A 21,108-nucleotide genomic window follows, 5' to 3' on the forward strand; every position below is an offset into this window, starting at 1 on the left:
AGCTACATATGAAGAAGTTAGTCTGATATGAAGCATGTCCTGAACACAAAATATTTCTTTTTATAATTATACAAATACATATGCCAACACGTCTCTTGTAAGTTTTTGGATTTAGTAATTGAGCAGACTTTGGCTCTACTTATTGCAGTAAAGAGCCCTTTTTTTGTACATCTAATATCATTTCCGGCAGCCTAATTTATTACAGTCATTACTTTCCTGCATGATCGTTTGTGCATTTACCATTTAGAATAATAAATTAAACCATACAGCACGTTTTCACTTCAGTTTCTGTTAAAAACCTCCTTAAACTTTATCTCGCAGTTGCAGATTCCCCATGTTTCATAAAAGAGCAATTAACAATGAGCCATTTAAAAAGTAGGTGAAGGGGGTTGTATTCGAATATCAAGCAATGTTAAAACAGAATACATTAGGTAATACACACATACGTCCTCAATGTAATTAAATTTATTCAAGTAACACACTTAAATGCCTGTCAATTCCATTAACACATAACCTAGTGTGACAATGCACAACATGATTAAAATACTACAGGGAACTCCGTTTTTAAGGAAGTCCTTTGTTTTTAAATAAGGTGTCCCCAGTGCGTTTTCTTGTGAAATGGCAGTCATGTTGGGGAATCCAGATACAGGTAAACCCATGGCAGCAGAACAGACAAAGGCAGTTCCCTACAATGATTTGAATAAAAATAAAGAAGATCAATATTTACGTGGGAGATGGGAGATGAAATAAACATGTACCATAATTAGCAGTCTTGGATTAGGGTCCGTGAGATGCAAGCCCACCTTTGCAACAATGGGTATCACAATCAGAGCTGCTACCGTGTGACTAATAAAGGTAGCAATGACCAAAACCAAACAGCTAAAGATAAACAAGACTTGGAATGAAGAGAGACCCATCACTCGCTCAGATATATGCAGCGCAATTGTATGCAATAGACCAGAACTCTCCACTGCTTTTCCTAATGCAATACCTCCCATTGCCAAGATAATTACGTTCCATAGGAAATTGTTAAATTCATCCTTAGTCAAGATGCCGGTACCAAAAAATGCAATCAGGGGTATAATTGCAATTACTCCCATATCACCTAAAGTGTCTCGATAGGTGCGGGCAATACACCACAGTAGAATAGTAAACAAAGTGACACACGCAATGTAAATCTGAGTCGGAGTGATTTTGCCACCATTGTTTGTTGTTGTTGTTGTTGCTGCTGTAGGTATCGGATTTTCATTTTTGATTTTGTAACTTTTTAATAACCAAAGCCAAACAATAAGGTTACCTAATAAACAAAGAGGTATTGAGACGCAAAACCAGTCCGCCCAAGAAGGGGGTGGTGACATGTTTTGAATAGCTATCACATTTTGAGGTGAGGCGATGGGAGAAGCGATACCGCCTAGATTTGAAGCCAATGCGATTCCCATAATTAGACAAGGCCCAAAAGAAGAGTCAGGAGGTAAAGTCCGTAAAATAGGCTGGATTAAAGAGAGACAAAGAACGGGTGCGGCTACGTTACTAATCCACATACTTGCCATAGATGCAACCAGCATATTAACAATCAAAACATTTGAGGGGCGCGAGCCCGCCTTTGACAGTACGAATGATGCTAACGATTTTGCTATACCGTATTTGTTTAAGGCCGCTGCAATAGCAAAGCCACCTAGTAGCAACATAATGACTGGGGACAGCATTGACGCAAAAACTGTCTTTGAAGCTTCCATTGCACTAAGTCGGGTATAAATTATTCTTCCGTCGTCACTTTCATCTTCTGATCGAATGACTCGTAAAACAATCACCAAAAAGGGGACAAGCAACGCTGTAACGAATAAAGGCATCAACTGATACAAACAATTTTTTTGTTAGTCATTACATAATAACCATAATATATGAACACCCACCTCTGTTGCCCATAATATACTAGCAAAAACCAGAACAGCAAAGCATCTTGTTTGTTCCACTTGTTCGAATAATGAGCTATTTAGTAAATAAACAAAAATAGTTACACTCATCAATGCTATTCCAATAAAGGGTAACCTGTCCCTGGCTTCTGTTCCAGAAATTGAGAGATCATTGAATTTCTTTTCTTCCCTAATTCTGTCCATCCAAATCATTTTTTGGTCATTGGTCGCTTTTTCAGTCAGTAAAACTGACAAATCGACAACCCCGTCTTTTTTGTTGCTGTTGTATATTTGTTCCACCCGTCCAATCAGATCGTTTAAATAATCGCGCGTCTGTGCTTGAAAAGGATAAGCTTCTGTTACCTTGCGAAAGATGTAGATTTGGCTTTGTTTAGTGTCCATCACCTTGTCATATTTTTTTAGAATTTTTTTAAATGCAGTCAAATTTAAAGAAACAAATGATTTAAGCTTGGATAAATAGATGTAAAGATCGATCAATTTCGTCCTTGCACCCGCCATTAGATCTGGATCATCTTTCAGGTCCATTGTAATTGAAGTGGCGGAGGATCTATCAGTATCTGTAGTAGAAGAGGAGGAACCATGCGGAAGATCCGGATTTAAGTCCTGAATTGCAATCATCGCAGGCTCTGGCGGATAAAAACATGTCAAAATATGGTCCAATTCGACATTGGCCTCGCATTCTTTTTCAGTGTAGAATTGAATTATCTTTGCCAGCGAATCATCCAATGCTTGTATAAAACGGCCATGATCAGTATTACCAATAGGCAAAAGTGCAGTGGATTCATTCAATGAGGATTTTTTCTCTATTTCTAATGTGTAGATCAACGCCTTGAGCTGATGGTATCTAAGAACCGAACAAATAAATACATATTTTTTTTTTTCGAAACCAAGAATACTTACTGCAAATAATATTCAGACCACTCGGGAACAGCAGTGGATTGAATATAACGTGCAAATTTCATGTTTTATGTAAATAAATAGAAAGGAAAGAAACAAATAGAAAGAAGAAAAAAAGGGATGCAAGTTTCTTTTTTAAAGTGTTTTGATGTTGGTTTTTATTAATAAACAGTGACATCAAATCTACTTGTAAATTCTTTCGGGGATTCCTTGAGATTGCGCAGCCCATCTAGCGGCAATGAAGAGGAAATCACTTAATCTATTATTGAAAGCATTAGAAAAATAGATGTCATATAAACAAACAAACAACATAAAAAAAATAGAAGTTTCTTCTTACCTATTTAAAAAGATAGCAACTGATTTATCACAAAGACGGTCTCGAACCAAAGGCTGAACACGTCTCTCTGCACGACGACAGATTGTACGGGAAACATGCAATGTAGCACTCGCCTTGCCACCAGACTATTTTACAAGTAAATACATTGAAGCAACAAAAATAATTAGAGATAACACTTACGGGTAAAATGAATTGAGTCAATTTGGGTAATTCCTCATCATAGCCATCAATCCACTCTTCCAACATGGCAACGTCTTTTCCTTCCACATCAAAACTGGTTTTAGCTGAGACAAAATTCTTTTAGAAAACAATGGTTGCATCTCTATTTGTCTCCAGTACAAAAAAAAATTCAATATTTACCTAATCGAGCCTCATCAGATTGCTCACGAGGTGTTGCGAGGTTAGAGCCAACATCTTGTAAAAGACTTTGGATCTACGAAATCATTTCGTTACTATATACTTTAACAAGATAATAACAATATAAAAAAAACGAACCTTGACCAAACGCTCAATCAATTCATATCCCCAGTCAACATCTTCTAAATGTTCCATGGCCAAACTGAAAATATAAAAAACAGTTGTTAGTATTAGTATACTATCGATGTTTATTTATTTACCCAAGGTTAGATGTCAATTCATCAGTGGTACCTATTGAACACAAATATATCAATATACACATTCTTGTATATACATAGCACTCAACTGACCTAATGCCTCAAATATTTCATCATCCTTATCACGGCGGTCACCATTATACAAACTTGAGGTTCCTACGCCATTTTTATTAGAAACCCTTTCTTCTCCTTCTCTATATTTATCAAGAATGACGTGTTTTACCCTTGTCGCCTGTTTTCGTGTAGATCTTCATTGTTATATTTTTTAAAAGAAGTTGATTAAGAAAGACACGTTTTTTAAATTTGACACTTTTTTATCTTTTTTTTTTGCTTGAAAGTGCTAAAAAAAGATCATCTACTTTGAATGACGAATATCAAAAAAAAAGGACTGCTCAATGTCCGGCCGTCATACGTGTAACACGATTCCGAAATAGCTTCGGTCGTTGAATGCCGCCCTGATGGTACAAAGTAATCAAGAATATTTACAGTGCATGTTTCAGGTTTTCAGGGAAAGGAAAGGACCATTCTATTTTTCTTTAATACTCACATGATAAAATGGAAAATCAAAGGGTTACAGTTATTCTTTCTTTAAATACAAACCGAATCAACAAACCTAATCTGGCCAGACTCTGATGAACTGTGATACAAAACAGCAAAATCTTTTGTAGATGAGCACAACCATAACGATTCATTACAATAAACCAATTCATTATAGTAGATGGTTTTCTCTAAACAGAGCTAAATTGTCTTTGAATGACTAAACATTGTGCTATTTACTTGCTAGTCTAAAGTTACGTTCGTTCCCTATTTAGGCCACTGTTTTAGGATCGGCCTTTGAAGGGCAGATCTGTTCTTGACGAATAGGCCCTTTGTCTGTCATCTTCTTTTATATCAACTTGAGTTTTAATGACAATGATCGCCAAAGAATTTTGATGACATTCAACTTTGATACAAAAGAAAGATCTTGACCATAAAATATGAAAACGAAGGATCCGTGGACCAATATACAATTTAGCAAAGACAATGTGTCAGTTTATTACAATGGAGAAACTTTTTTTTCTTGGAGAGTTGGGTGGGGATATTAAAGAGGGGGATAAGGTTATATAAAATGAGTAAGTGAAAGAATTATATGGACAAATGTATGAATATTTTAAAGGTTTGAGGATCTAAAGTTCCTTTTGTTTGGAGAAGAATATTTTTCCCATTTCATAGCTGCTAACCATGATTGCACAAGAGGGGCCAATTTTAGCTACTCTGGGGGTTAATCCTCTGAATAAGCCCCTAACACCATCTTGCCGATAGATTTGTTTGAGGATAGCAGGAACTCTAGAGTCGCCTAATGAGGGTGTCTCTCTACCAACATCAACTTGTCTTCTAGTCTTTGCAACATCAAATGGTGTTGTAATGGCAGCAGCAAACTATAAAATATATGTTAATATATACTTTTTTATACAACCTAAGAGTTAATTGTACGTACCATGCCTGAAATGGCACCCGCAGCAAAAGAAACTTCGAGTTCGCTCAAAGCCAGGCGGTTAGACGATTCAAGAGTCACTTTGCATCTTTCATAACCCATCCAATAAATGGCAGAGAATGGGACATCTCTCCATAAGGTAGGAGGCAATCCTCTCCAGAGGGCTTTTGAACCGTCTTTTAATACCATGTTTCTAACACCATCAAGCACATCTATAAAAGGAAATTAGTATGCAAACGTGCACAAACATAGTGAGATAATAATTACGTTTAAAATCATTGACACCAGTAGTTGCAGTTGCTTGAAGTCTAGTGCGGAATAACTCAATAGGTGAGATCATCGTGACGGCAACTGTTCTTGCGAATGCACCAGCCAATAGGGGTGAATAATCAGCTTGGTTCGTTTGAGTAAAAGGTTGAATGATGTCTTTCAAATAGTCATAACCCACGAAATAAATGACATTGGCCGGAACAGACATCAACAATGCTGGTGATAATCCCTTCCATAATGCAGCTACACCTTCATATTTCACAATTTTGTAAATACCATCCTATTTGCATGGTTAAGTAACTTGATGGTTTTTAAAAAAGTGGTCCAAATTTATACTTACAAAGGTTCCTTTGAAAATTTGAGAATTTATTGCGGTACGTTGTAGAGCACATTCATGTAGTTTGGCTACTTGTACTTTTCCTCTGCTCGAAAAGGTCTTTTTGGTGAACTTCATGGCCTGCGTTAATGTACAACGGTCGAATGTTAAACAACAAGTGTTTTTTGCAAGGGGAGTGTAAACGTTTTGGGTCTGCAGTCTCATCTTTATAACGTCCATAGGTGTTACCATAATCGAAGTAACGAGAGCACCCCCACAAGCTGATAAAAGCTTTTCTGAGGAAGTCGTAGTGTATGTTGACATTATTTTTGTGGATAAAAAAGAATTAAAACAGAAAAACAGAAAATCTGATAAAGATAATATTTTGGGGGTCGAGGTAAATTCGTTTCATCTCCGACAGAAAGTGACTTCTGATGCACCAATCATGAATTGTATGCATGTTGCATGCAACTAAAAAGTTTAGACAAAAGAAACACTCATTAGCTATGATTTAAGTTAACAGTAATAAGTACCAGAGAATTATCTAAGCAAACATACACACGTAATAATACTTCACATACATATCACTGCTTGAGAGCAGGTGTACGGCAGATCTTACTAGTAAAAACGTACTTGTGGCATTTATTAAGTACGCTAAATGTTGCAGCGTTATTCTAAGAGACAGCCAGTTTTTTCTTTAGTTACAGCTAAAACTCACGTAGTTATAGCGTGAGATTAAGCATACTGGCTGACCTTAAGGCTTGGATACAGGAATATACAATAAGTGATAATGTGATGGCTACGGATGAATATATATCGACCAATTTGTATTGGTCATGATAACTTAACTGCTATTCGTTTACCCCTGTGCTTGTTTGATGTTAACATCGGGGATAAATACTACGAGAAAGTCGAAACGAGACATTGAAAGTAAGCTAAATACACACAGAAAGGATCATCAAATGTTTATGGTAGTGAATTCGCACATAATGTAAGGCGAAAGGTATACTAACCTTTTAATGACATCCCCTAACTCGAGATTTTGAGCTTTTCTTTGATCGGTGCAGCAAAATTTACTGTCTAAAATCATGCTGTGGCTTTGTCCTTTTATTTCGGTCAGGAGTTCAAAAGTTTTTTATCACTTTGTCTTACTTATCACTGCCATTAATTAGCCAAAGTTCTATAAATTATTTTGAATGAAGGATCAATTATTGATTAAATATACAGAGATAGAACACTGAATGGTTTTTACTGTGGTTATGGAAAGACTTGTAATTTTACCAAACCCCGAGTTTTCATCATTCTAATACTCTTCTTCACTATAGTAACAAAACCTAAATTTCAAAAGGGCAGCTATCGTTCTTCGAAAGTGGTGAGTGAAAGGCTTTTTTTTTTTTTACTTAATTCATGTTCTGTAGTTAAGTCATAGTGTAACTGTCATCACTTACGACATGCACGCTGTAATCACTACAAGATTGAAATGGGGTATTATCCTTTCGGTAAAGTCCGGACCGAACAGTAAATCTTCCGTTTTTTCTCCTTTTTCTGGGTTTGTATATTATCGGGATCTGTTGGATGAATGTGAGTGACATGGGACGGATTTCTGTGGAACCATCTCCAAAACGAAGGCCTGAAAAGGAAATGCATTAGTTGTGGAAAAAGACGTTCTTGCTTTGGGATTGTGTGTATGTGTGTGTTCTACATCTGTGTGTGTGTGTGTGTGTGTGTGTGTGTGTGTATGTGTGCGCGTGTGTGTAAATTGGTCTGCAAAATATGCTACACGCACTTTTGTTATGGCCCCTTCTTTTCTCCCTTCTTTTTTTTATAATTTTTTTTTATTCTTTGTATTACCTTTTTGTTTCTTTTTTTTTCTCTTTATAATAAAATGAGGAGTACACCAGGAGTACCGTTAACAATAGCGGAACTTCAGCTATCGTCGCCTCTACCTTCACCAAGTCGACAATCTGTATTAAATAATCATGCTCATACCCTTTCAAATATAATCAATAATAAATCTTCATCGTCATCATCTTTAGCAACTAATTCCTACAATTCAACACCTGATCTTGCATCCATCTCGACATTATCCAAATCAGTGATGCTTCCTCCTTTACAATTCGAACAACCCAACTCACTTCATCCTGATCTATACCCTTTAACTACCGCTAATACACCCAATGCCATGAAGAAGTTTACTTTCTTGGTTGATGGAAGACCTTGTTTATTTGAAGAAGTTAACGTATGGTTTTTATTTATTTATAAATAAAGATATAAAATTGCTTATTAATAATTAAAATAATAGACAAGCACAGTTACAAATACACCAAGAAAAAGATCTGCGTCTATATGGGATGACGATAGAAGTTTTAAACGCACAGAATTAGATAATGAAGCCCCTGATAATTTACCAACAAATGCTTCTTCACCCAACGACAATATGCCGGATAGTCCTAATTCTGCGCTACCATCACCTGTGTCAGATTTGGATGAATCATTTTATAGCGTAGAAGAAGATGAAGACATGATGATTGAACAGCAAATTACTGCTACGGAATTAACAACAACAACAGCAACAACAACAACGACAGCAGCAATGGACACGGATAGTTTGATAGATACATTTGATATGCTTCCAGACAATATTCAAACATATTTTATGTTTCAATTATTAAAAAGATCACCTCGTCACGCACTTCGATTAGCCAATGCGACAATTATGCAAGTCTTAAAATCGGACATCTTACTCAAATTACCACCCAAATTAGCAACCATTGTTCTTAGCTATCTCGATGTTAGATCCTTATGTCGTGCTGCATCCGTCAACAAGATGTGGTATACACTAATTGAAAATGCATCGACTGTTTGGGAATTAAAAATGCGACACGCAGATTTTAAACCTTCAACTAAAGAATTAATGGAGGCTGATTTTAAAAAGATTGTAAAAAGACACACCATCATGAGACGCAATTGGAAGCTAAATAGACATGACAAACTCATCCTGCAAGGCCATGAAGAAGATTTAGTTACCTGTTTACAATTCGATGACGAAAAAATTATTACCACAGGATCAGATGATCATAGCATTAATGTGTACGACATCAAAACTGGCGAATCCATTACAAAGCTTACGGGTCATGATGGCGGAGTCTGGGCCCTACAATACGTCGGTAACACGCTGGTGACAGGGTCTATCGATCGTACTGTACGCGTATGGGATATCAAAGAAGGACGTTGTAGATATATTTTGCGAGGGCATTTAAGTACCGTAAGATGCCTCAAAATAGTCATGCCAGAAATGATTGTCCAACCCGACGGTTCATCACGTTTAGAACCTAGTGAACCCATCATTATTAGTGGCTCAAGAGATACAACCATCAGGGTATGGAAATTACCAAACTTGGAGACAGAAGATGATATGCCATTGTCCACTTGTGTCGAAGATGACATGATATCTGAAGGTTTTTTAAAATACAAGTTGGCTGAGCATGACCATTCTGTACGTGATCTAGCTGTGCATGGAAATATTCTGGTGAGTGGAAGCTATGACAACAGTGTTATTGTATGGGATCTTGAAACTGGTACAAATGTACACACTCTCAAAGGTCACACGATGAAAGTATACTGTGTATCTATCGATCCCAAACGTCGACATTGCATCAGTGGAAGCTTAGATGCATCTGTTCGAATCTGGGGTCTCGACGATGGTGAATGCAAATTCGTCTTGCAAGGTCATTCCATCTTAGTCGGTCTATTAGGTCTAGTCGACGACTGCCTAGTCAGTGCTGCTGCTGATACTACATTAAGGATCTGGGATCCCTCTAATGGGGATCGTTTACATATTTTGGCTGGATCTTCCGGCCATCAAGGTCCTATTACTTCTTTTCAACATGATCGACATAAAATCATTTCTGGGTCTGAAGGAGGCGTGAAAATGTGGGACACTCAGACTGGTAAATTATTGCATGATCTTGTTGAAGGCGCTGCTAGTATCTGGAGGGTTTCTTTCGACGAAAGAAGATGTATTGCTGCCGTTAAGAAGTAAGTTTATCATTTTTTAATTTATATTTTGGTAGAAATCGTTACTCAACCTTTTTAGTAGTGATAACAAAACTCAACTTGTTGTGCTAGATTACGGTGTTTACGGCTTAGAATAAATTACTCAAATTTCGCTATCATACCCTCGCTACCTTTTTCTCTATCTATATTTTATAGAAAAAGAGTACTTATTATTATAAATCATTGCTTATTACGTATTTCAGTTTAGTTTGGATTGTTATATTTCTGTTTTCTTTTTGGTGGACCAATGGAAAATGAATGGAGCAGACAATGTAATTATGTGTTTCTAAAAAGACAAGTTTACACTAGTATGTTTACTACTTTTAATTGTCAAGAAAGCTGTATTTTGTGAGACAATGTTATTTCAATGGCATTGACACAAGACATACATTTATTACGATACTTGCTTAATTTAGCCATCGTTTTTCTGTTTTTATAATTAATGAAGTCATGAGAATTTATAGTCTTAACAAGCAATGTCAAATTGTTATCGATGGTCTTTACATAATTGACCCAGCTAAAGACAGTGGGCTCAACTTTTGCGTAATATTTTCTTGTTTTCGGTATGTCCATATGTAAACTAGGGAAACAATCCGCGCACTTTAATTTATACAAAAGCTGTCCGATTTGTGATTTAGTCTTGTTCATACATGAAAACAGCTCACAGAAATTAATCAACGCAAAAAAAAAAGTGTTTTATGAATTAAAATGCTTCTATATGAAATAATGAAAATGTGATTACAATAAAAATACGAAAGAGTTATTTTTCGATCTTAAAATGACCACGGCCAGCTAACATATCAATGATAGGTCTGTGTTCAGCCCACCAAGCGTTACGAGGTTTACGGTTCTTCATATCAGTAATGGGTAATAAATCAGTGACGGGTGTGAAGATAGCAGCACTACCACTGATACCAGCGACTGTCACAGATGCCTTGGAGTTTGTCAATTCAATAGGAACGGGGGATCCTGACTCGTGTGCCTTATCAAGCGCCTCAGCTGTATGTTCTTCAAAGAATTGGATGGAGCGAGTAGCAAGTCGGGTAGCTCTAATACGATCAAGAGGGGAAGGAGTTACACCTTGTTGAATATGACCCAAAACGGCTGTACGAGAATCAAACATTTCATCACCTTCTTCTTTAAGAATATCAGAAATAACTTCGGTAGTATAGGTCTTGGAGACATCTTCGGTACGCAAAATGATTCTGCCTTCACTCTTATCGGGATCATCATCGGTATACATGGCTCTTAAATGTTCAACATCGGATTGGAGACGACCGAGATTAATACCTTCCTCAGGGATGTATACTGTATTAGCACCCACAACAAGACCACCTTCCACAGCCAAATAGCCACTACGACCACCCATGACTTCAACAACAAACACACGACGACGCGATGACTGAGCAGATTGAACGATAGCATCACAAGAGTTGACAATAGCGTTTAAAGAAGTATCTGAACCAAGAGAGTAATCGGTACCAGGAACGTTATTGGAGATGGTGGCAGGAATTAAAGTGATGGGGATACGGAGACTAGGGTATTGATCACGAGATGCCTCCAACTTTTCAATAGCAACAAAGGCTTCGAAACCACCCACAATCATAAGGGCTTGAATATTATTCTTTTGGATTTGATATGTCACCATACCCATATCAATATCCTCACCAGGAACAGCACGGTTTGTACCTAATTCTGATCCACCAAGTGCGGTCCAACCATCCACACCCATCCAGGTCATTTCACTCATTGATCCACGAGCAAGACCAGCAAAACCATTGTTGACGGCAATAGGTGTATGGCCACGGTTAAGACAGTAACGGACAGCTGTACGAGTGGCAGCGTTCATACCACCAGCAGGTGCACCCATGTGAATAATAGCAATACGTAATTGTTGATGAGCTGGTAAACCAAGAGAGCAATCATCCAAGATTGTGGTTGCATGATAGGCTTCATATTCCTCAGCGAATTGGGGATCACGAAGTTCCATAGCACGGGCAAAGTTCTTTTTACTGATGGCTTCAGCTACTTCATGGGTCAAGGCAACAGCCTTCATAAGAGGGAAACGAGTGATTTTGTTATCAGTCATGCCAATCATGGGAGAAGGTGTATCAGCAGTAGCTTCAAGTACGGCATCCACAGCTTCAAGACCTTGTGTAGTGGCCAAAAGACGATCAAAGAAAGCGGGGGCACCACCACGTTGAGTATGACCCAAGATAGTAACACGAGTATCAAGACCAAGGCGGTCGGTCAAGATGTCCTTGAGATAATCAGCCTTGATTGGGTTCAAGTTTTTATCGATAGCACCTTCAGCAACAATAACAACCGTCTTTCTCTTACCTAAATGACGATGACGTTCCACAACTGAACACATCAAAGACTCCCAATCTTCTTCCTTGGGTGGCTTCTCAGGAATGAAAACGAAATCCGCACCCGTAGCAATACCAGCCATCAGAGCTAACCAACCACAATGACGACCCATCACTTCAATAACAAATGCACGAGAATGAGATAAAGCGGTAGTAGAAACGGCATCCACGGATTCACAGATACGATGAAGAGATGTTACAGCACCAATGGTGATGTCAGTAGATGACATATCGTTATCAATCGAACCGACAAGACCAACAATGGTCAAAACATGATAGGCATTTGCCTGTTCCTGACTGATACGCTTGGTCTTTAAAAGTTCATCCACTAATCCTCCCCATTCATTACGGAAAAGATCAGCGCCGGTTAAGGAACCATCACCACCGCAAACAATCAAGGCATCAATACCGTTTAAAACAAGATTCTCGGCTGCCTTAAGACGACCTTCACGGGTCTTAAAGGGCATACAACGAGCTGTACCGATGGTTGTACCACCCTACCAAAAACTCGGTTATTATTTCCCCCTCTCTATTTCGGTTTAACTCAACCCCATGTATACTTACAACCGCTAACCATCCACGAACACTCTTCCAATCCATCTTTTTCAAGAGATCACCACCATCCACAAGACCTGTTTAAAGCTCAGTAAGACTTATGTGACGGTTTCCAAGAAGAAAAAAATGATTTACCTTGATAACCTTCATACACAGCAAAAATATCACAGCCCTTGGTGATACCATAACGAACAACGGCACGAACAACAGCGTTCATACCGGGCGCATCACCACCTGAGGTGAGGACAGCAATCTTTTGACGCTTACCAGAAGCGGTGGCGGTTTCAACAGCAGCGGCAGCACTTGTTGCTTTTAAAATGGCAGGCTTGTTTGTTAAAAGAATGATATTGTTCAAAGGATCTAATACATAAAGTTTTGTTGAGTTTTTGTCGGAATGATCTTGATCAGGTGCATCCAACTCCTTCAATTTAGATTTGACAGCCTAAAAAAAAAAAGATCTGTGAATAAAAAATTTCATTCTCTTCTTATCGATGAAATATAATAAATACAAAAAAAAAAAAAAAACTTACGTCAATGTTATTGATGCTAAATGCAAGAGCATGCTCTTCTAATGACCAATCAGTATCACCTGCAGGTTTGCGTTGTGGGATAGCGGAGGCGGTCAAAATAACTTTGATGGATACGGTGGAAGCTAATTTCAACCAAGCAACCCTGGTATCCTCTTCAGGTGAATCCGTAATGCTCTTGAATCCAAGAGACTTGTAAAAAATTAAAGTGCGTTCAAAATCTTCCTTATTAGACGCGTTGAAAATGATATGCGAAAGACCTTGAGCAAGCATTTTTTATATATATCGGGTTGTATAATAAGATAAAGAAGAAAAAAAAAGAGGGAAAACTGAATCCGAAAAGATGAGATTTTATATATCGATTATGAGACCTTTTTTAGACTTGCATTCATGGGTTTATCATTTGAATACAGTGGGATGATTTTGTGTGACGTTGCTTTTTTTTTTTTTTTTTTTTTTTTTTTTTTAAAAAAAAACCTTTTAGGCAACAAGCTTGACAGGACTCTGTCTTTCTAGAAAATTTAAAAATAATGTATGCAGAATGCCTTTAAATGAATGGCCATAAAATCTTGGCTGGCCTGAGCGTTATAGAGTCAAAATGAATAAAATGACAGGTGCCAAAAGATTTCTCAAAGATAAGATTGTTCTACACAAGTGCACAATCGATTACATCGATAGTGCACCTGTTTCATGAACGTATCATATTTTCTCTATTTTTTTCTCTCTCGTTCTTTAGAAGACTTTAACTTTTAATTTACTTGCTGAAGGTAATGCCGTAAACGCCTGGTCAGTACAACATCTGTCTTTTATAAACTACTTGTACCAACCGTAAAGTGATCATTATCAAGCGGGGATGAAACAGATTTGGTTGCCCGCCACTGATACATTTCGTCATTGCCCCAACACAGATATGCATTAAGTTTTTTTAGGGACGTGATTTTTTTTTGTAATAAACATTTTGACTTCAGCATATCTGATGCAGTAGCGGCAAACGAGTAATTCTCATTAAAGTTTTATATACAGCTTTTTAAATAAATATGCCCATACAAAGACAACTTTTTATTATTATCCGACTTCTTCAGCCATGATACGCTTAACATCAGCTGAACTACACAAATATAAGCGTATTTTAGATAAGATTGTTTGTTAAATTACAACAGCTGCTATACTGAAAACCCAAATACGTGATCAAATCACTAGATAAATTTATCGGACAGTGTTACAGCCAAAATGGTCATCAGCAACATCATAAAAAAAAGTATCCGTATTTTCATCCTTCGTCCCTAAACGCTTAAATGAGTCTGTTTTAGCAGATTCAAAACTAGGCCAATGTGTTTGGCAACAGTGATTCTCAAATGTAAGACGGAAGTTATAACTTATTACTCATGGGAAACGAAATCCTTTCAAGGTGAAAGGTACCTTTAATTTTTTTTTAAACAACAGCAGCCACTTTAATCATAGAAACAATAAGGCGCTGTGCTTTCTTATTTTCAACCTCTTATGTAGATCATCCGATTTAGAAGAAAGAACCTTTGAAAGGATGCAGATGAAAGACTATTGTTAAAATGTTGACTGAACAACATAGTTGTAATAAGCCAAACAAATAAGTTATTTGCCATTATCAATAAAATTTAAAAGAAAGGGACAAGAGTGTTTCACATCATGCTTAATCTAATCAGAATAAGCATTTATTTTCTGAAAAAACTATTCTATTCAACAAATTACGTCCAACTTTACATTACAAGGCGTTTAAAATTGTTGTTATTAATGAATGCGATATAAAATAATGCAAAGACGTTTTTCATGTACAAATCGATTACAATCCTTTCTATTCCCAAGTTGATGTGAGCCTTTACCGTGCAACAAATTATTTGCTAGTCTACTCTTGCCAATAAGTGATTGGAAATCCAATGTGAAAAAACTTCATATTTTACCCCTAACAGCCGGATCTCGTTCATTCACAGTGGAAACCTTTAATTTAAAATTTTTACTACACTATGTTTTAGTGGAAAATATGCATTAAAAGCTGCTTCTTACTCCCGTAAAACAACAAAGTATCTGATGCTATAACCCAGTATTCGACTTTTATTTTGCCATGTTCCATTTTTTTCACTTGGCATGCTATTTCCGTTTGAACTTTTCATACAATAAACCGTCGTCCCCGTAAGTACCAAAAAGCCAAAGAAAAAAAAGTTCAGAATTGTTTAAAATATTATATGTATTGGATTGCTAGGTTTTGATTTTAAGATTTTTTCCAAAAGACGTCAAAGCAGAAAGGGTATATCTCGAGTAAAATGACAAAATTTACAAATGTACCCTTTAGGACCTCTTCTTGTGGATTTTCTAAAAAGTGTTTTTAGGTAACTAGAACCAAATTTAACGTTTTTCTATTGGTAGCATTAGTGAAGCAGTTTTACTATAACAACAATTAAATCTAGTGCATAATTAGAAATACAGTTTTTACTAGACATGTCAGTTTGCTTTGTAAAATATACGAAACAATGCGCCCTTTAATTAAAAATGTTTTGTACATACATTTATTTTGATTAAATTATAGTATCCAACGACTTTGCATGGACACGAAATTTATGCAATGTTGTTTTTAATCAAACTGAATATATAAAAAAAAGAATACTCCACAGGCATCGTAATTTAAAACAGTATCACCCTTTATGGGTTATTTTTGACAGTTTTGTGTACTATGAGGTTGTCCTGGAGTAAATAACTGAAGATGGGATAATTTTTCTCAAAAACGTGGCAGAGTTGGCCTATAGTTTAAAATAACTGCATGGTCCTTGTTTTACATTATTTTTTTCAAGCAAGAAGCTACTATAAAACTAAAATGTTGAAAGTTATTGTGGATTAGAAATATGTCTCATAATATCCAAGTAGTGGTATTATGATTTCGCTTAACTGGATAATCCGTATCAAATTTTAGTACGACACTCCTTTTTTCTTATTTGGTAGCGTATTGGGTTCAATATTACTTCAAATGTTCTCCCAGCTCCCCTTACAAAAAGACTAATATTCTAAATTCATCAATTGACCAAACTTTAAATTTTTTTTTGGGGGCATTTTCTTTTATAAAAATCTTGTGTCAATTAATTCCTGATATGTGGGACCACTTACAGAGATAAAAAAAGCATCGGCTTTGCTTGAGTCTGCTCAGCATCATGTACCACCATAAATCGAAGTCTAATAAGACATGGAATATGGGTGGTTTCACCAAATATCTCGACTTTGTATATTTTTATACACATGGTATTAAAAAATGGATATAAGTTCGTGAATTTTCGAAATAAAAAGCTAAGTCAGGTGCGGGACCACAGTTTGGGCATTTGATGAGTGCTACAAATGCATATTCCTCAGCCTAATAAATTTCATTCATAATACTTATTATATGTATGGGTGATTAGAGATATGTACTCGTTTAATATGTTTATTATATAGACCACATTGTAGGGTACATTGGATGAGCGTCTTTAAAAATTTGAGTTGGTTTTTGGCAGGCAGAGCAACAAGATGTGCTTTCTATGATCGCAGCGATCAACATTTCAATTTTTGCCCGAATATAGATAGTCATTTTAAACTACTTATTTGTGTAGAACATAAGCTGTTTACTTTCAGGTTTCTATCTTAAGAACACCCTATCCTATAATCATCTGAAAAAAGACAACGATTTAGGCCTTAGCATTTTTGTTTAAATCGCAATTACTGGTTTACTGGTAGTGTTTAGCTCTAACATAATATAAAGGGATTTTAAGTTTTATTTTAGGACGTTTGAACCACGTTGCTGCGGTTGACACTATTTTTAAATAAATTTCTGTTTATTCTCAGTGTTTGTCTGTGTACACATTGTAGCGCAACTTCAAGGGATTACATCATTTGCTAGATCGTTATAAGGTTTGGTGGGGAAGCGTATTAGGATAACACATATTGTAACAACGGTTGTTAACCTTTCTTTATCAGTATTTCACTACTTAATTATTTTTATAACAAACTAGAAAATAAGAAAACATGCCAATCATGAGGCGCGTAGTTGGCTTACGAAAACTAAATTAATTGATACATCTCTGGTAGGAAACGTGGGTTCTTGTTTTTATGTGCACAATGCAGACACGTGATTGTGCAACTAATTGGATTACGTGTGTACAACAAATTGTCTTCCGGCTTTGTAAGTATGCACATTTAGGTGATGTATCACGATTTGGCCTTACTGGTAAAACTTCATTTAACGTAAAATCCTATGCATCGTTAAAATTAAATGCTAGAGGATTGTCTGTTGGTGTAAATCTAAAATCTTTCTTGTAATGACTTTTCTAGCAAAACATTCTAGATTTCCAGAATATGTCCCTCAGGCAGCAGTTGAAACAGTTATAAAACCTATTGTGGAAGTGAAACTGTTGGATTTATTAGCGTAGGCATTGGTGATGGAGGTGATATGCAGCGGCACTGGGGGTGGTCACTGTTACGCTACACTAAATATCATAAATTAAAGTGCCTGATTGTTAAAAAAAATAATAGAGGTGTAAGATCGCATATTAAATGTCTCTAAAATTTAAAGTAGCAGTGCTCACATTCGAAAAAGGACATGCTCAGCATTAAGGGCTACGTTTTGGTGTATCAAAGAATCAAAAGATTGCTCCGATTACTGTTGGAATAAAATGCATATAGAGATCAAGATCTCGGATTCATTTTTGTAACTAACTAAAAAACGGTAATTCAGCGAGTATTTAATCGTCATTTTTTTTCGAAGAATATATGTTCGGACTGCCGTGCTACAAATTACTCTTTCTCTAAAGTTTAGGTTTTTGTATTTTTTAATCTTAGCAACGATTTACTTAAAAAATGCACATAATTGGTGAAAGTTGAAGTTCGAACATAACTTTCCACTATCTTTGTGCAACAACAACGAATTTTATAGCGGTGAGCCCACTACTTAGGGCGGTGAAAACCAGCCCCCATAACTCACTGTTGATATCTATACAAACGCATTATAATGACTGTTACAGTTGGCTTAGCTACTGTCACTAGCTCTATTCGTCATGTGATTTTGTTTTTTAATTTATTTTTAGAATAAAGTAACACTAGTAAGCAAGCAAGCCAATCAGGGAGATATAAACGGTTTTATTGAGCTAACCCGCTTTAATTGATATTCATTTTTTAAAAATATATCGTTTGTAAGGTACAGCGTTCTCAATTTGTATGTGTACAGTATAGACACATGATTGTGCAACGGAAAACATTATGTGTATATAAAAACTGGTTTGTAGATTCGAGACATTTCCCCACACAATAAACTTGTTTACTACTTTTCAATTAAAATTTCATTTGTAAGTTACTTTATTTATTTCAGGGATTTTATTTGAAGGAGCAAGAAAAACTAATGTCAACTGCCTTTATAAAGTTGCTTTTAACGTAGTTAAATGGTACCTAGATTAAACAGCACATTTGAAATATCATCTGCTAAGCAATTGGTTTGTAGTTTAGTTTATCAAGAGGAAAATAGACCTTTACTGACTTTCTAAAAGCACTCCAAACGAATCGAACCGAGCTCTGTTATACCTGTCAATTCCAGGTATGGTCATACGGCTACATTTGATCCCAGCAGAAAAATTATTTATTATTTGGGTGGTCAAGAATTCCTGAATGATCCTGATACTATGACATATACGAGTACTTATGTCGATTTTACGAAAATTCTGCATTACAACACAGAAATGGGCATATGGGACACAAAAATTACAGGTGGCTCCGTGTTCCCAACAAACAGGATGTTTCATACTGCTAATTTAGGTACATATAGTTTCATTATTTTTAGTGAATCCTCATTAACATTTTTTTGCATTTAGCTCATGACTCGGACTGTATAATCATATACGGAGGTGCCGAATCTGATAGTAATGGTGGTAGGTAGATTTAATAGTTCGTGTTACATGCCATTGTGTTAAACAATTAAATTACAGATTATACGCCAGTCGCCGACTATTTATATACCTACAATATTGAATTAAATACATTTGACATTGTTCTTATTAAAGAAGCACAAATAGACGCTGGACCACGATATGGCCATACAGGTAAAGCACCCCCAAAAAATGTGATTGCACGTCGTCCTAATACTCATCTGATTTCTTTCATAAAAAAGCCGTTATCGTCAATAAGAACGCATTATTCATTACGTCTGGCATAAATTCCACATTGATAGCTTCACCTGATTCCTTTGTTCTGGATCTCGAAGATTATTCCTGGCAGAAGAACGACTACTATTTTAATACCACGCCTAATGACACTTTCAAAAGCTCAATTAATGTACAATCCCATGCATTGTTAAAAAGAGAAATTGGAGGACTGCCTGATGGTCTTTTTGCTGCACTCATGGCTCTTGTGTTTCTTTTGGTAATATGCACTATTTTCGAATTATATCCAGTTGCTCATTTTCTTTTTCAGTTTGCTGGATTAGCAATAGTATTTTGGCGTAAGTCAAAAAGAAACAAATCACCTCCAAAAACAAAACCATATCAAGAAAGTCATGGTAACAGAACGCACCATGGCGGTGCTATTATTGGCTTTGGTGGTGTAGGCCATAGTGGTGGTGGAGGAGGCTATAATGGTGGTGGAGGAGGCTATAATGGAGGTGGAGGAGGCGATGGAGCAGTCTATAGTGGAGGTGGAGGAGGCGATGGAGCAGTCTATAGTGGAGGTGGAGGAGGCGATGGAGCAGTCTATAGTGGAGGTGGAGGAGTCGATGGAGGAGGCTTTATTGGAGGTGGAGGAGTCGATGGAGGAGGCTATATTGGAGGTGGAGGAGGCCATAGTGGAGGTGGAGGAGGCCATAGTGGTGGTGGAGGAGGCCATAGTGGAGGAGGTGTAGGCCATAGTGGTGGTGGAGGAGGCCATAGTGGAGGTGGAGGAGGCGACGGAGGAGGCTATAGTGGAGGTGGAGGAGTCGATGCCGGAGGAGGAGGAGGCGGCGGCGGCGGCGGAGGCTGGTAATACAATGAAGACTTATAATAAATAAATCATACATTTTCTTAGCACCAAAAAGCTTATTCAATACGATTATCTACAAAAAAAGTTTTGTCTGGATCAATTCAAACACTTTCTTCAGAAATGTAATAAATAAGAACATTGTAATCGGTTACAGGCTAAACTTCTTATTAGATGTGACATTATTATTCACAGAAGGCATGGCTAGCTGTAACAAAAAATGAAAGGTGCGAGATTTCCTTAACTGTAATAACGTGCCATGGAAACTCATGGACACTCAAGAAAAGCCACAGGAAAACCGTCATAGATGATGATCTACACAAAAAACTTGGCTTCTGAAAAGTATAAAAGCAGACCAATTTTAACTCCATTTTCATTTTTTTTCTCCTTTTTTTTTCTCTTCATGCTGGGTCTGGGGCTTTTGGGTTGTTCTCATTTGTGGGGGTGTACTTTGAGGTCTCCTGTGCGGGTCTCCAGTGGGCTTCTGTGGCTATCTTCGGGTATTTTCAGCGGCTCTCTGTCGGCACGAGCAAGGGATTTCTAACAACTTTATTTATCTAATAAAAATGAAAAGAAACCACTAACAAATCATGTTATATGTTAGTATCGAATATTAAGAAATTTAAATCTAGAGCTCATTAAACATGATCGTTTTTTTATATTTGATGCATTGCTGATCATGTCTATCGAAAATAAAAACCTTAAATTTAGAACTTTTGCTATGCAGTTCCCTAGTGCAAAAAATGCTCTGAAAGCGTCTCACGTTCCC

The 21,108-nt window shown here is 36.8% G+C and overlaps 6 protein-coding genes across 6 annotated transcripts; 2 read left to right on the forward strand and 4 right to left on the reverse strand.

Moving 5' to 3' along the window:
* Positions 1-349: 349 nt before the first annotated feature.
* EV154DRAFT_527002 (Sodium:sulfate symporter transmembrane region-domain-containing protein) lies at positions 350-2,951 on the reverse strand. The gene is made up of 4 exons (XM_051603449.1): positions 2,835-2,951; positions 1,914-2,778; positions 759-1,853; positions 350-686 (listed from the first exon to the last, which is right to left on the reverse strand). Exons 1-4 carry the CDS (start codon positions 2,894-2,896, stop codon positions 483-485), a joined length of 2,226 nt encoding a protein of 741 aa, XP_051452022.1. The 5' UTR covers positions 2,897-2,951; the 3' UTR covers positions 350-482.
* A 7-nt stretch (positions 2,952-2,958) lies between these two features.
* On the reverse strand, positions 2,959-4,132 carry EV154DRAFT_83288 (Adenosylcobalamin biosynthesis, ATP:cob(I)alamin adenosyltransferase-like protein). The gene is made up of 8 exons (XM_051607796.1): positions 4,006-4,132; positions 3,876-3,938; positions 3,786-3,816; positions 3,664-3,727; positions 3,529-3,601; positions 3,349-3,452; positions 3,169-3,293; positions 2,959-3,090 (listed from the first exon to the last, which is right to left on the reverse strand). Exons 1-8 carry the CDS (start codon positions 4,034-4,036, stop codon positions 3,015-3,017), a joined length of 567 nt encoding a protein of 188 aa, XP_051452023.1. The 5' UTR covers positions 4,037-4,132; the 3' UTR covers positions 2,959-3,014.
* Positions 4,133-4,788: 656 nt separating this feature from the next.
* Positions 4,789-6,256, reverse strand: EV154DRAFT_545962 (mitochondrial carrier domain-containing protein). The gene is made up of 4 exons (XM_051604679.1): positions 5,867-6,256; positions 5,524-5,806; positions 5,260-5,468; positions 4,789-5,200 (listed from the first exon to the last, which is right to left on the reverse strand). Exons 1-4 carry the CDS (start codon positions 6,164-6,166, stop codon positions 4,949-4,951), a joined length of 1,044 nt encoding a protein of 347 aa, XP_051452024.1. The 5' UTR covers positions 6,167-6,256; the 3' UTR covers positions 4,789-4,948.
* A 1,392-nt stretch (positions 6,257-7,648) lies between these two features.
* Positions 7,649-10,305, forward strand: EV154DRAFT_527007 (WD40-repeat-containing domain protein). The gene is made up of 3 exons (XM_051603450.1): positions 7,649-8,081; positions 8,145-9,880; positions 9,942-10,305. Exons 1-3 carry the CDS (start codon positions 7,728-7,730, stop codon positions 9,994-9,996), a joined length of 2,145 nt encoding a protein of 714 aa, XP_051452025.1. The 5' UTR covers positions 7,649-7,727; the 3' UTR covers positions 9,997-10,305.
* Positions 10,306-10,499: 194 nt separating this feature from the next.
* EV154DRAFT_527009 (6-phosphofructokinase) lies at positions 10,500-13,782 on the reverse strand. Its single transcript, XM_051603451.1, has 4 exons — positions 13,353-13,782; positions 12,958-13,264; positions 12,832-12,899; positions 10,500-12,764 (listed from the first exon to the last, which is right to left on the reverse strand). The coding sequence occupies exons 1-4, from the start codon at positions 13,620-13,622 to the stop codon at positions 10,659-10,661; spliced, it is 2,751 nt and encodes a 916-aa protein (XP_051452026.1). The 5' UTR covers positions 13,623-13,782; the 3' UTR covers positions 10,500-10,658.
* Positions 13,783-18,348: 4,566 nt separating this feature from the next.
* Positions 18,349-20,160, forward strand: EV154DRAFT_555983 (uncharacterized protein; the record flags this gene model as incomplete). Its single annotated transcript, XM_051605320.1, has 8 exons — positions 18,349-18,396; positions 18,425-18,439; positions 18,623-18,682; positions 18,881-19,145; positions 19,202-19,258; positions 19,316-19,429; positions 19,498-19,748; positions 19,800-20,160. Coding segments are annotated over 8 exons (1,170 nt in total), but the record flags the coding sequence as incomplete, so codon positions are not given.
* Positions 20,161-21,108: the final 948 nt, after the last annotated feature.

This window comes from Mucor mucedo (genome assembly GCF_025094135.1).
Source record: "Mucor mucedo strain NRRL 3635 chromosome Unknown EV154scaffold_160, whole genome shotgun sequence".
Taxonomy (NCBI): domain Eukaryota; kingdom Fungi; phylum Mucoromycota; class Mucoromycetes; order Mucorales; family Mucoraceae; genus Mucor; species Mucor mucedo.

Bases quoted from the DNA above. Each gene is read 5' to 3' on its own strand.
- EV154DRAFT_527002 (XM_051603449.1), bottom strand. From the start codon at position 2,896: ATGAAATTTGCACGTTATATTCAATCCACTGCTGTTCCCGAGTGGTCT. The intron at 2,779-2,834 runs GTAAGTATTCTT...TTCGGTTCTTAG, and splicing joins TGGTCTGAATATTATTTGCA to ATACCATCAGCTCAAGGCGT. The intron at 687-758 runs GTACATGTTTAT...AAATCATTGTAG, and splicing joins ATCCAAGACTGCTAATTATG to GGAACTGCCTTTGTCTGTTC.
- EV154DRAFT_83288 (XM_051607796.1), bottom strand. From the start codon at position 4,036: ATGAAGATCTACACGAAAACAGGCGACAAGG. The intron at 3,602-3,663 runs GTTCGTTTTTTT...ATGATTTCGTAG, and splicing joins TGATTGAGCGTTTGGTCAAG to ATCCAAAGTCTTTTACAAGA. The intron at 3,294-3,348 runs GTAAGTGTTATC...CTTGTAAAATAG, and splicing joins TGACTCAATTCATTTTACCC to TCTGGTGGCAAGGCGAGTGC.
- EV154DRAFT_545962 (XM_051604679.1), bottom strand. From the start codon at position 6,166: ATGTCAACATACACTACGACTTCCTCAGAAAAGCTTTTATCAGCTTGT. The intron at 5,807-5,866 runs GTAAGTATAAAT...CCATGCAAATAG, and splicing joins AAATTTTCAAAGGAACCTTT to GATGGTATTTACAAAATTGT. The intron at 5,469-5,523 runs GTAATTATTATC...TTCCTTTTATAG, and splicing joins TGGTGTCAATGATTTTAAAC to ATGTGCTTGATGGTGTTAGA.
- EV154DRAFT_527007 (XM_051603450.1), top strand. From the start codon at position 7,728: ATGAGGAGTACACCAGGAGTACCGTTAACAATAGCGGAACTTCAGCTA. The intron at 8,082-8,144 runs GTATGGTTTTTA...TTAAAATAATAG, and splicing joins GTTTATTTGAAGAAGTTAAC to ACAAGCACAGTTACAAATAC. The intron at 9,881-9,941 runs GTAAGTTTATCA...CCTTTTTAGTAG, and splicing joins TGTATTGCTGCCGTTAAGAA to TGATAACAAAACTCAACTTG.
- EV154DRAFT_527009 (XM_051603451.1), bottom strand. From the start codon at position 13,622: ATGCTTGCTCAAGGTCTTTCGCATATCATTTTCAACGCGTCTAATAAG. The intron at 13,265-13,352 runs GTAAGTTTTTTT...TTTTTTTTTTAG, and splicing joins TTAGCATCAATAACATTGAC to GCTGTCAAATCTAAATTGAA. The intron at 12,765-12,831 runs GTAAGTATACAT...AGTTTTTGGTAG, and splicing joins TTCGTGGATGGTTAGCGGTT to GGTGGTACAACCATCGGTAC.